At 44.4% G+C, this 11,877-nt stretch overlaps 1 protein-coding gene across 1 annotated transcript; it reads left to right on the forward strand.

The window, feature by feature from the left end:
- Positions 1-225: 225 nt before the first annotated feature.
- LOC143300268 (excitatory amino acid transporter 1-like) lies at positions 226-11,618 on the forward strand. Its single transcript, XM_076613863.1, has 8 exons — positions 226-630; positions 1,570-1,593; positions 3,754-3,842; positions 4,731-4,864; positions 6,209-6,380; positions 6,904-7,137; positions 7,681-7,875; positions 11,315-11,618. The coding sequence occupies exons 1-8, from the start codon at positions 226-228 to the stop codon at positions 11,616-11,618; spliced, it is 1,557 nt and encodes a 518-aa protein (XP_076469978.1).
- Positions 11,619-11,877: the final 259 nt, after the last annotated feature.

An 11,877-nucleotide genomic window follows, 5' to 3' on the forward strand; every position in this document is an offset into this window, starting at 1 on the left:
TTTTGTATGTTCACTTTGGAATGGCTAAGAATATTAATTCATGGTCACCTTGTGTGTGGAATTAGGGTAGGCAGCCCCCCCCACCCCCACCCCAAAGTGAGGAACGTTCTTAGCACTAAGCAAACCACAGTGTTGCGCAAAGATCGGTTCTAGCCACCCAGCCCTGATGTCCGCAGAATTGCACCGTCGGACGTCGAAAGAGGCAGACAACAGGTTGAGTTAAATATGAGCCAGCGCCTGATTCGACGCCTGAGATTCACGCGCCGCGCCACCGTCTTGTCCCTCTTCCTCGTTGCCTCAGTCGTCGTCGGCGTCGGCGTCGGCTTCCTGCTGCGCCTGCGCCCTGAGCCATACACGAAGCGCGAGCTACTGAACTTGCGCTTACCCGGTGATCTGCTGATGAACATGTTGAACGTCCTCATCCTACCTATCACCGTGTCCAGCATTGTCTCCGGCCTGACCTCCATGAACTTGCAGACATCCGAATGGATGGGGCTCCGGACTTTGGTGTATGTGGTCATCACCACCTTGATGGCCGTCCTCACCGGCATCTACCTGGCCATCCTCATCCGACCTGGGGAAAAAGTGGGCCGTCCCGAAACGGGGAAGAACTCCTTCCATGACGTGGAAGTCTTGGATTCTTTAATGGATCTTATCAGGCTGGTGGTTGTTGTTGGTTCTGCACCCAACCCCCCACCCTCGCGTGTGGATGTGTCTGCGTGTGTGGGTGTGCATACGTGCGTGTGTAATTGTGTGTGTGTGTGTGTGTGTGTGTGTGTGTGTGCAGATATTTTCAAAGAACTCGTCAAGCTAGTTGCTGGTTCCCTTAGTCCACCTGTCTGTCTGACTGTCTGACTGACTTTGTTTTTAAATGTGGGGCGGCTGGGGAGAGCACGAGAAGATATTTGGGACCATTGTTCAGAAAATCTCTTTGTCAGAAACTCGATCTGCCAATAATGAGCACTGCGTCCCCGCCCTCTCTCTCTCTCTCTCTCCCGTGCATGTGTTCCTCTCTCTCTCTCTCTCTCAGTTTTGCACGGGAACTGACATTCAAACCGACACACACGAAAATACATTTTCTTCACTTGAGAAAACGATTGCTTTTCTTCAAAATTACGTGATGCGGAATATGGTTATGACTCTTTCGTTCTTCGTATTTATATCAGTTAATTCGATAGTTCATTAGTAAGTTATCTGTTTCTTCATTTACCTCTCTTCTAAAGCTTGTAGGGATACAGGCAAAACTAAAACAGGTCTCCTCATTTGCAGACAAATGTTCCCGAGCAACATGATAGAAGCAACATTTCAACAGGTAAATCAGGCAAGATGCATTTCCATCACAATCACCATCATTGTCGTTACCTTCATATTTCATTCATCATTTTCGACAGCAGCAGTAGCATCATCATCATCACCGTCACCTCATCTGTCATACCCCTCCCCAACCCCTCTCAATCTTCGTGTGTGCGTGTGTGTGTGTGTGTGTGTGTGTGTGTGCCTTCATGCATGTCTTAGTGTTGATGCGAGCGTATTTTTCGTGCATGTACTCATATGCATGTGTGGATTCAGGTCAGAGATTCTCTGCTGCTGCTGGTAACCTTTTACCCGAGCACTACCTGCAATATGCGGGGAGTAAAAACCAACAAGAAAATCCCATCTGGACAGGGATGGTCTATGGCCAGATTTGACCTACACAAGACACACCGCATGAAGGAAAATATTACAGAAGCCAGCCATATCGGATCGGTCACAGCCAGGGTTATCAGTAACTGCGCCATCCGTCGACCACACACAGGGCGGACAGGGAAATGTGCTATAGAAGGAAAACCACAGAATATCTGTAGAAGGATCATCGTCACCTGAGTGGAACTTAAGAACGCTCAGGCTGGTTGGAAAAGTAAAATAACTGACCCACGAAATGGACTGATACACCTGCCACCTATTAGACCTCTGTGCACAAAGTTAGATGAGAAAAACGACGAAGTACAGACAGAAGAAGGGCATGTCCTGTACTGCAGTCGATAGGACGATGAATACGCGCATGGAGTGGTGTTTTCTGGTCATTAAGAACATAAACGACGCAGTCCTTTAATGTCTGCGTCGTCCTGCAGTTTCTTGCAATTACACACACACAAACACACACACACACACACACACACACACACATATAAATATATCCTTCATCACAGGACAAGTTACCACCTACAGGTCAGTTTGACCGATTTTTTCGCCTATATATATATGCATACATATGAGATATATGTTGTGTGTGTGTGTGTGTGTGTGTGTGTGTGTGCGTTCTTGCGCGCGGGCATGCACCCAGCCTGAGCACAAACATGCAGTCACACATAGATATAACGGCCAATACACGAGTGCAGTGAAACGTATTTACATGGTGTGTGTGTGTGTGTGTGTGTGTGCAGACCGTGACGAAACTGAAAGAGAATGAAACCGAAACAACAACCACACCACGACGAGAAAACGGCACACGTATGTCATCAATATTAAGTCACTGTCTTCTGTGAGTTGGAAATAGAATTAAAGAGATAAAATTTAATATGTTGACATAAGTTTCTAGCGTGCAATGAGTATGTTGGGTTCGAATGTGCAGTATTTGGGCATTTTTATCTGACATATCGACGCATAGTAATCTTATCATTTTTGGTTAAATTTCTAAAGTAAAGAATTTAAATACAAATAAGAAACATAAAGTACAAACTTCTGCTAGATATGAAAGTTACATCGATGAAGACGTCTACCACAAGCAAAGCTCCACCAATGAAAGGCGTATCAATCCTAGCAAGCTATGCGAAACATACTTTTTTTAAGCAATTTTCACTTTTTTAAAAGACAGAAAAAATTGAAACATAACTCAAAGCATACAGAGACTGTTGTGTTTTACACTGAATATGATTGACGGCATTGCGCTATCAACATTCGCCGAGGTAGTCGTTTTGTCGGTAAAAGCAGCGTCCTCAGTGACTTACTACTTCGCGGATTTATTTTATGCATGCGGATCGTATCAATAGTTTGCAAGAATGTATGATAAAAGCGGGACAGAGGAGGCCACGTACGGACGCGTTACTTGTGCATAGTACCCACTATATGTACGTGTGATAGTCGGTCGTGTCCGACACTGACCATCAGAACAGCAGAGGATGCAACCGCTGTCCCAACCGTTTGGGCTAGAATTTGATTATGGTGGGGAGTGCCTTGCCCAAGCTACACCTCACTCTCTCGGCCAAGAGGGTTTTAGGACAGTCGGCGTTAGGATGGTTCCCAAAGGCCAACTATCCCCAAAGGATGTAGCACTAAGAGCTTCTTCAGTCTTGCCTCCTAGTTTGAGAGTCATGATCCTTCACGAAAGACTAAGCTATAAATGACTTCCCATTGCAACAGAGAAACCATTGATCATACAGCTCTCAGTTTGCTGTTGGCCCAGCTGTAAGCTTAATGTCCACTAACGATAATCTAAATCAACAGATCGATATGGCTTGCGTTCTAGGATTCGCCACCATAAACTAGCACCACGCATGCCCTTCTGATATAATCATGAGAATCTCACGAAAAGCTTTTCCGGGAAAACTTCGCGGATCGTCTAGAGAAACATCTGTAGATTTTTTTTTTTCAGTGTGCGTTTTCATGTATTCAGACAATAAGTAGCGAATGTCTTGGCATTCATACCGAAGCTGAGGGAGGTTAGAGCAGGCTGGAACATTACAGCCTATTAAATTTAGTAATATGCACACTCAGGTCGCTCTGACAGATAACAGGGAAGAAGACATCATGATCAAAATGATCGAAGTGGGAAATGCGTCTGATCCGCAAATCATATTTTTGTGGTCTGTTTCCAGAGAGTTTATTGTGTATATTACGCCCTGCATTACGCCCTAAGTGTCAATGTTCTTAAATGTTGATTACACCCGACACGATGATATTCTGAGCAAACAAATAAATGCCATGATCGTAGCAATACCAAATGGCTGTAGAAATATAATCCTGATGCATTTTCCACAACTTCACGTTATGTATCTAATTTGTGTAAAGAGAACTTTAGCAAGGACCCTTACTTCCAGAATCATCTGGTAGGGGGAGGTGGTTCGATTTTCTCTCTCTCTCTCTCTCCTGTTTAAAACAGATAACTAGTAGTCTTTACTTCAGAAGCTCTTTAAAAAACCCCAATCTGTTTGATCAAATGGAGGATATATAAATGACCTCAGCGACATTGCCATTCTACTTGGACAGGTAATGTTAAATAAGAAACCATGCACTATTATTATTTGTAGTAGTATTGTTGCTGTTATTATGATTTGGGATGGTTACAATTTTTATGCATATGCAAGTGTACTCGTTTGTGTGTGTGAAGTGTCCGTTTTAGTATTTCTCTTTGTCTTTCTTGCTATGACATTATTTTGTTCTCTCTCTTCTTTTTATTATTATTATTATATTATTATTATCAATTTTATCTTATTTACTTAGAAGTAGTGGTTGTAGTAGTAGTATTGTATTTTTTATTTTGTTTTGTTTGCTTGTTTAATTCCTTTGCCCTGAGGGCCGGATGAACAAAAGCATGCCCTTGCTTTTTCCACTTCTCTCATTAAAGAAAATTCATTCATTCTCTCTCCCCTCAGTATCGTCGGGAAACTATTTGCTTGAGTCGCATTGAAGAGGCTCCAAGTACTTGCCATGAGAGCCTATGCAGAATCGCAGTGCGGTTTCTGGGCCAACAGGTCCGCCATCGATATGGTCTTCTCCCTGAAGCAGCTGCAGGAAAAACGCACGGAACAAAGGCAGACACTATTCATAGCTTTCATAGACCTGACAAAGGTCTTTGATCTGGTCAGCAGGGGACAGCTGCCAGATGGTATACCAAGCCAGGATCATCAGCATCATTTTTTGTTTGTTTGGTTTTGTTTTTTTGTGTGTTTGTTTGATCTTTCCATGAAGACATGAATGCCACTGTGACCTTCGAATCTGAAGTGGAGTGGAAGAGGGCTGCATCATTGCACCCACACTGTTCTGGGCCTTCCTTGCCGTTTTGCTGAAGCTTCGCCTTCAGAATTGCAACAGACGGGAAGCTGTTCAACCTCTCCAGCCTAAGAGCAAAGTCCAAAGTTAAGCTGAAGTGTCTTCGGGACTTCCTCTTCACGGACGACGCAGCGGTCACTGCCAACTCGGCTGAAGAAATTAATATTTAAGCAGCTCTTACGCCGCTTCAGCGAGGCTTGACGAGATGTTGGACCCACCATTAGTCTGAAGAAAACACGGGTTATGGGATAGAGCATGGACTCTCCACTCGAGATCATGAATCTCTTACCTTGAACTGGATGTTGTCCATGACTTTATATACCCAGGTTCGATGATCTCTGACTCCTTCACTCTTGACACCACGCTAAACAAGCGTATTGGCAAGGCAGTTACCACCATGTACAGACTGACATAGAAAGTATACACAAACAAGAAGCTGATGGAGCACACCAAGATCCAGGTCGAAAGGGCCTGAATCGTGAGCAACCTCCTGTATGGCAGTGAGCCCTGGGCCCTGCTTGATTCCTTCCACATGCGCTGCCTTCTACATATCCTGAACATCATCTGGCAGGCCAAAGTTCAAAAAAAGACCATCCTGAGTGGAACTAGAATCCCCAGCTTGTACATCCTGCTGAAATAAAGACATATGCGCTGGCTCGGTCACAAAGGTCCTTAAAGGAGAACTAGTACAGGCAAAGCGGCCAAAAGGCAGACCCCAACTGCGCTCTTTAAAAAGTCTGCAAGAGAGACATGAAGGCTTTGTACATCGATCTGAACACCTGGGAAGGAGAAGCCTCAGAACGACCGGCTTGGAGTCAGATGATGCAGAAAGGCCTCTCCAAATTCGAAGAGACGCTTCCACACTGTTGCAAGGCAATGGGACCAAGGAGGAAGGCCCAGTGACAGGCAGACAGATTAGCGTCAGACTTCATCTGTGCGTAGTATAGGAGGGACTGTCACTCCCGAATTGGCCCGTACAGCCACACCCGACGATGTACCAATCACCACAAGAGCGCAACTCAATATTTTCCCGCAACTGACTGATGCCTAATCTATCTATCTATCGGTGTGTCGACCTGTATCAATTCATCTGTCTGTCTATCTATCCATCCATCCATCTATTTATTTACCAAATCGTTTGTTTCATCACATACTTCCACCTGTTCCACTGCTGAGCCAGAGCTGGAGCCTTATCTAAGCACGGTGAAGGGCATCAACCTTCTGGGCCTGGTGGTGATTTCTGTAGCCACTGCCAGCGCCATCAGTTACATGGGCGAAAAGGGACACCTACTCAAGACCATCTTTGACTCAATCATGGAAGTTTGTAGCATCATCATGCAAGTCATCATCTGGTATGTTGTTCAGGATGGGAGGGGTGGGGTATGAATCGGTGGATGTGGGGTGGGGGTGTTGATTTTTGATGGCGTAGACTGGTTTCTTGGCTTATGTGTTGTTGTCATAGTTGTTGTTGCCGATGTTATTGCCATTATCATCATGGCTGTCGCTGCTTGGTTATGGTTGTCCTTGATGTTATGTTGTTGGTGCTGCTGCTGTGACAGTTGTTGGTGATTATTCCTCACGTTCAGGTCAATGCTGTTCAAAGTTGTTGTGGATGTTCATGCTGTGGTAGATGACGATTATTCTTGTTCGTGCTGTTATTGGTAGTTTAGTAAGTGCTGATGTTGTTGCCAGTGTTCTTCGTGCCGCTTTTGGCGTAGTTCCTGGTCGATGACCCTCCTTGATGTTTTGACGATGTTAATAATCATGATGATGTATGATGGTGATTGTGACAGGTGATGGCGATGATAACGACGACGATGACGACGACAGCAACAATAACGATTGACTAAAGCCTCTTCGCCCTTCTTCCGCTAGGTACTCCCCTATAGGAATCATATTCCTGCTTATGAGGGAGATCGTGGCCCTGGATGTCCCTGCGCATATGTTCAAACAGCTCTCCTACTACATCATGACTGTTACGCTGGGCCTGTTCCTGCACGCGTTCCTCACCTTGCCCTTCATCTACTTCATTGTCTGCCGTAGGAACCCCTATATCTTCATGAAAGGCATTCAGGGGGCACTGATCACGGCTTTTGGCACTGCGTCCAGGTTTGGTTGCTGAATGACTGTGTTTTCAGAGACATTGTGTGTCTGTCTTCTCCAACTTGCAAGTGCGTGCGTGAGTGCTTGTGTGTGTGTGTGTGTGTGTGTGTGTGTGTGTATGTGTGTGTCTTTTGTGCTAGGATGCAAGGAGTTTGCAGGCTGTGGTCACTGCCGTTGGGACTATGTCCAGGGTACGCTGTTGAGTCACTTTTTTGTGTGTCTATGTGTCTCTCTGTCTGTCTTGGTCTTTATGCAAGTGTTTCTACAGACGTTGATTTGTGACCAAACTCCCATACAAAACCACGCACATACACATCTACTACAATTTCAGAGGGGGAAATCATCAAACGAAACAAAGTGAAAAACTACATCCGCAAAAAAAAGAGAGAAGAATACGGCATGTTCATTTCCAGTCGCAATATTCTAACACTACACTGCCCTCTCGAATAGTAGCCAAGAAAGGGACTGCACGTCCCATCGCGGGCTATCAGTTCAACCGCAGAAGCCAAATACTTAATGAATAACAGGTTTTTTACTCGAACCCGACAGTATAGCGACGATACCCTTCACCATGCATGATCTGGAAGAGAACAACAACGTAGATCCCCGGGTGGTGGGTTTCGTGGTGCCTGTGGGAGCCACCATCAATATGAACGGCACCGCCCTTTACCAGGCAGTGGCCGTCATCTTCATCGCCCAGATCCATGGAATAGACGTCGATATGAACATAATTGTTTTACTCACGTGAGTTTTGCGGTTGTCGTCTGGTGAGGTGTCGTCAGATACTTTTTGAGATCGTTTTGGGCGTTTTTGTTCATGTAAATTGGCTTATGATTGGCGCACGCTTGAGCTCAAACTCCTGCGCCTGTGCATATGTACGCACTGACACACACACACACGCGCGCGCGCGCGCGCACACACAATGCACACACGCACGCACACACACACACACACACATTTGTTATATAGTTACTAGCGGGTTTTTCTTTTACATAATTATATGTGTTGTTTCCGTTTGGGCGTTTCAAGTTGCTCATTTAAAGTGGCTTATGAATGGCGCACGCTTGAACTCAAAACTCCTGCGCCTTTGCACATGTACACACACACACACACACATACACACACACAGATATATATGTGTGTGTGTGTGTGTGATAATGTGCTAATGATCACACCACACGTGCAGCTACAATGTTGTTAGGGTTTAACGGTTATGGTTTGCGTTTACTGTATAGTCACGGGCGGTTTATTGTATTTATTGTTTTCATTGTTGTTTGTTTGTTGCTGTTTTACATCTACTCAAAACTGATAATGTAATTACGTTTCATTTCATACCAACGAATGGAATACATCAAATCTGTGTACCGAGGGAGGGAGGGGTGGCACCCATACACTCGCTCTGTCCCAAACGCAACCTTTTGCGTGAACAGACAGACTGAGCATGTTTTCATTTCACCAGAAACACATCACGCTTCAGCACGTAAACTTTGGCAAAGACAGTCTTCCACTGTTAGGGACATAACTATGATCCACAAAAGACACTCTCACACACTGCCAATCAAGGCTTAATTACGTTTAACAAGTTTAAAGATAAAAAGTAAAATAAAAACAAACAACGTATATTACTCTGTCTCTGCAGTGTAACCGCTTCCTTCGCGGCCATAAAAACTGCTGGCGTGCCGCAGGGGGGTACTGTAACCATGATGGTCGTCATGAGCTCCACAGACATGCCCGCTAAATACATGGGGATGGTGCTGTCCGTCGAATGGCTTCTGTGAGCCACGGCACAGTAGTGATAACAGTACGAGGGTCATTCAATAAATAAGGTGAATTTTTCGGTATAAGGACTTCTAATACAGATAGAAGCTTACTTTTTTTTTTTACTTTTCAACGTAGTCTCCCAGCACTGTCACACACTTTTCCCATCTGTGCACAAGCTTCCGTATTCCCTCAGCGTAAAAATCTTTGGACTGATGTCTCAGCCAGTCGCTCACAACACTTTTGACTTCATCGTCACTTTCAAACTTCGTGCCTCTCGTGAACGCTTTCAAGGGACCAAACAGGTGAAAGTCTGAAGGGGCAAGGTCTGGGCTGTAAGGGGGATGAGGGAGCAGTTCCCAGCCCAGCTCGTTGATGGTCTGCACCGTTCGGGCTGCTGTGTGAGGCCTTGCATCTTTGGCACCCACCGGCAGCTGACCTTCGAGTAGCCAAGGTCATCATGGACAATTTTGTGTGCTGTCCCAACAGATAAGCTCAAAGTCCTTGCAATGTCATCCACTGTCACCCTTCTGTCAGACTGAATGAGGTCATTGACTGATTCGATCACCTCAGGAGACCTCACTTCTGTAGGCCTTCCAGGCCTGTCTTCATCCTCAACACTGCTCCGTCCTTCTTTAAGCAATTTAGCCCACTTGTAGACATTTTTTCGGCTGAAACATGTGGCACCATACACAGTTGACATTCTCCTATGAATTTCAACTGGTTTGCACCCTTCAGCAACCAAAAACGTGATAACTGACCGCTGTTCAATCCTGGAGCATGCTTCTTGGTCGGCCATCTTTGTTAATCGCCAAAACTCTCAAAGTTTTTTTTTAATCTGCAAAACAAATTAAATCCATGTGAAAAAGAAGTAAAACAAAACAACAACAAAAAAGAAGTAAGCTTCTATCTGTATTAGAAGTCCTTATACCGAAAAATTCACCTTATTTATTGAATGACCCTCGTAGTAGTAGTCGTAGAAGTAGTAATAATAATAGTATGACTATTATCATTGTGATTAGTAGTAGTAGTAGTAGTAGTAGTAATAAGAGGCGGGTGAGTATTGATACTTGTAGTGTGCCTATGTTCAGTCAGGAACCAAACTCTAAGCGCTGTACAAACTCATTTGTGACAAGAGGCTGCCTTCACGGGTACAGCCGACTGACAGATGCCTTTAGGCTTTCATCATTCGTTTCCCGTGCCATTCAATCAGACTTCGGTCACGCGCACGCACAAACATTTATTGTTATGGACAACTCTCTTCTTCTTCTTGTGGGATTTTTAGCATGCGCTTGGTGCATGCTGCTAAACTGGTCATTGTAAAATTATGAAATGTGTGGGATTGAGGAAGAAGTAGCTGAAAGGGGGATGGGGTGGGCGGGCGTTGGAGGGAGGGGGGGCGGGTGGGGGGGGGGGGGTAGCGCTGAGATGGAGTGGAAGATGAAGAGACAAAGAGGCTCAGAAAAAGAGAAGGGGGTGTCGAGAATAAAGGGAGTGTTTTACCCCGTATCTTCTACAAACCTTTGACAATCGAAAAGATGAGGAAACTCAACCTCAGTTTCACAACGGTCGGATTTTCACACTACATTTTGTTTTCACATATAAATATATTCTTTTTACACACACACACACACACACACACACACACACATATGAGTGATAAGATATATATATATATATACTATGCTTCAAACATTTTTTTTTCAAAGAAATCACTAACAATCTTTATTCAAGAGGGTGATCAAAGTTCTTTTTTGTGAATGCAGCATGCTATGCATGCCAGTCTTTTATACACACAAAACAGACAACTTTATGGAACATTTTGTCACCAACCGTCTTTCTTACGAACCATCACCACAATGAAATATTTTCTGCAGTAATACTGAAACTTCAATTTGATGAATGGACCCGGGTTCTCTCTCTCTCTCTCTCTCTCTCTCTCTCTCTCTCCCCCCCCCCCCCCCTTCCTCACCCCGTTACATTACGCTTAGGTGATGTTCACTTTCCAATGTACTATTATTATCATTATAATTATTACTGTTGTTATCACTATGTCAGTGGTAGTAGTAGTGAAAGTAGTTTGTTTTCTTTTTTCTTTTTTTCTTTCTTTTTTGTTGTTGTTGTTGTTGTTGTTGTTTGTTTCTTTGTTTTGTTTTGTTTCGTTTTTTGTTTAGTTTTGTTTTGCTCTTCAACTTTCTTTTCATTATCAAATATCGTCTGTATTTTCGCCATTGCGTTTGCTGACCGTTTGTGATACATGATAGAGCCACGAAATAAACTCAGACTTGTTGTTGTTAGCTCAAGCTTTCTTTATTGAACACTGTATTTTGTCTTGTTTTCATTATATTAAAAATGCTTAAAGCAGCCATCATCACGATTATAAAAAATAATATAAAAAAGATCCCCTTGCCTCCCCTTGTCGCAGAGATCGGTTAGCGACGTACGTTAATGTTCTGGGAGACAGCTACGGCGCTGCAACCATTCAGACACTGTGCAATATCGAGACGAAGCCAAAGAAACAACAGGAAAAAACGGCTGAGGTGTCGCATCAGTCGCCCTCCGTCCAAAATTCAGATGATCATCAAACGACTCTCACTACTTCTCTGGGTCCCACGATGGGTGACGCCCAGTACAGCAGCACCAGCACCAGCGACACCAGTGTCTGTCGGGATCAGGATCGGCCAGTGGTTGTGGTTGACAGGGAAAGCAAGAAGCCTTCAGAACAATAGCGTGAAACTGATGCCAAAGTGGACAAGGTTTCCGTTCGATTGTCTTGTTCTATTCTTTTGTTTCTTCTTTTTGTTCCGCTTCTCTTTTCTTCTTCTTCGCCATGGATGTTCCAGTTTGCATCGTTAACGTTCCCTGAGACATGCCTTGGCGTCAAATCAACGCTGACATACAAGCTCTCTCTCTCTCTCTCTCTCTCTCTCTCTCTCTCTCTCTCTCTCTCTCTCATCTTGAATTATTCAGCACTTTCCCTTACTAGAA

The sequence above is a fragment of the Babylonia areolata genome, chromosome 26 (genome assembly GCF_041734735.1).
Source record: "Babylonia areolata isolate BAREFJ2019XMU chromosome 26, ASM4173473v1, whole genome shotgun sequence".
Taxonomy (NCBI): Eukaryota; Metazoa; Mollusca; class Gastropoda; order Neogastropoda; family Buccinidae; genus Babylonia; species Babylonia areolata.

Bases quoted from the DNA above. Each gene is read 5' to 3' on its own strand.
- LOC143300268 (XM_076613863.1), top strand. From the start codon at position 226: ATGAGCCAGCGCCTGATTCGACGCCTGAGATTCACGCGCCGCGCCACC. The intron at 3,843-4,730 runs GTCTGTTTCCAG...CTGGGCCAACAG, and splicing joins CCGCAAATCATATTTTTGTG to GTCCGCCATCGATATGGTCT. The intron at 7,876-11,314 runs GTGAGTTTTGCG...CCCTTGTCGCAG, and splicing joins AACATAATTGTTTTACTCAC to AGATCGGTTAGCGACGTACG.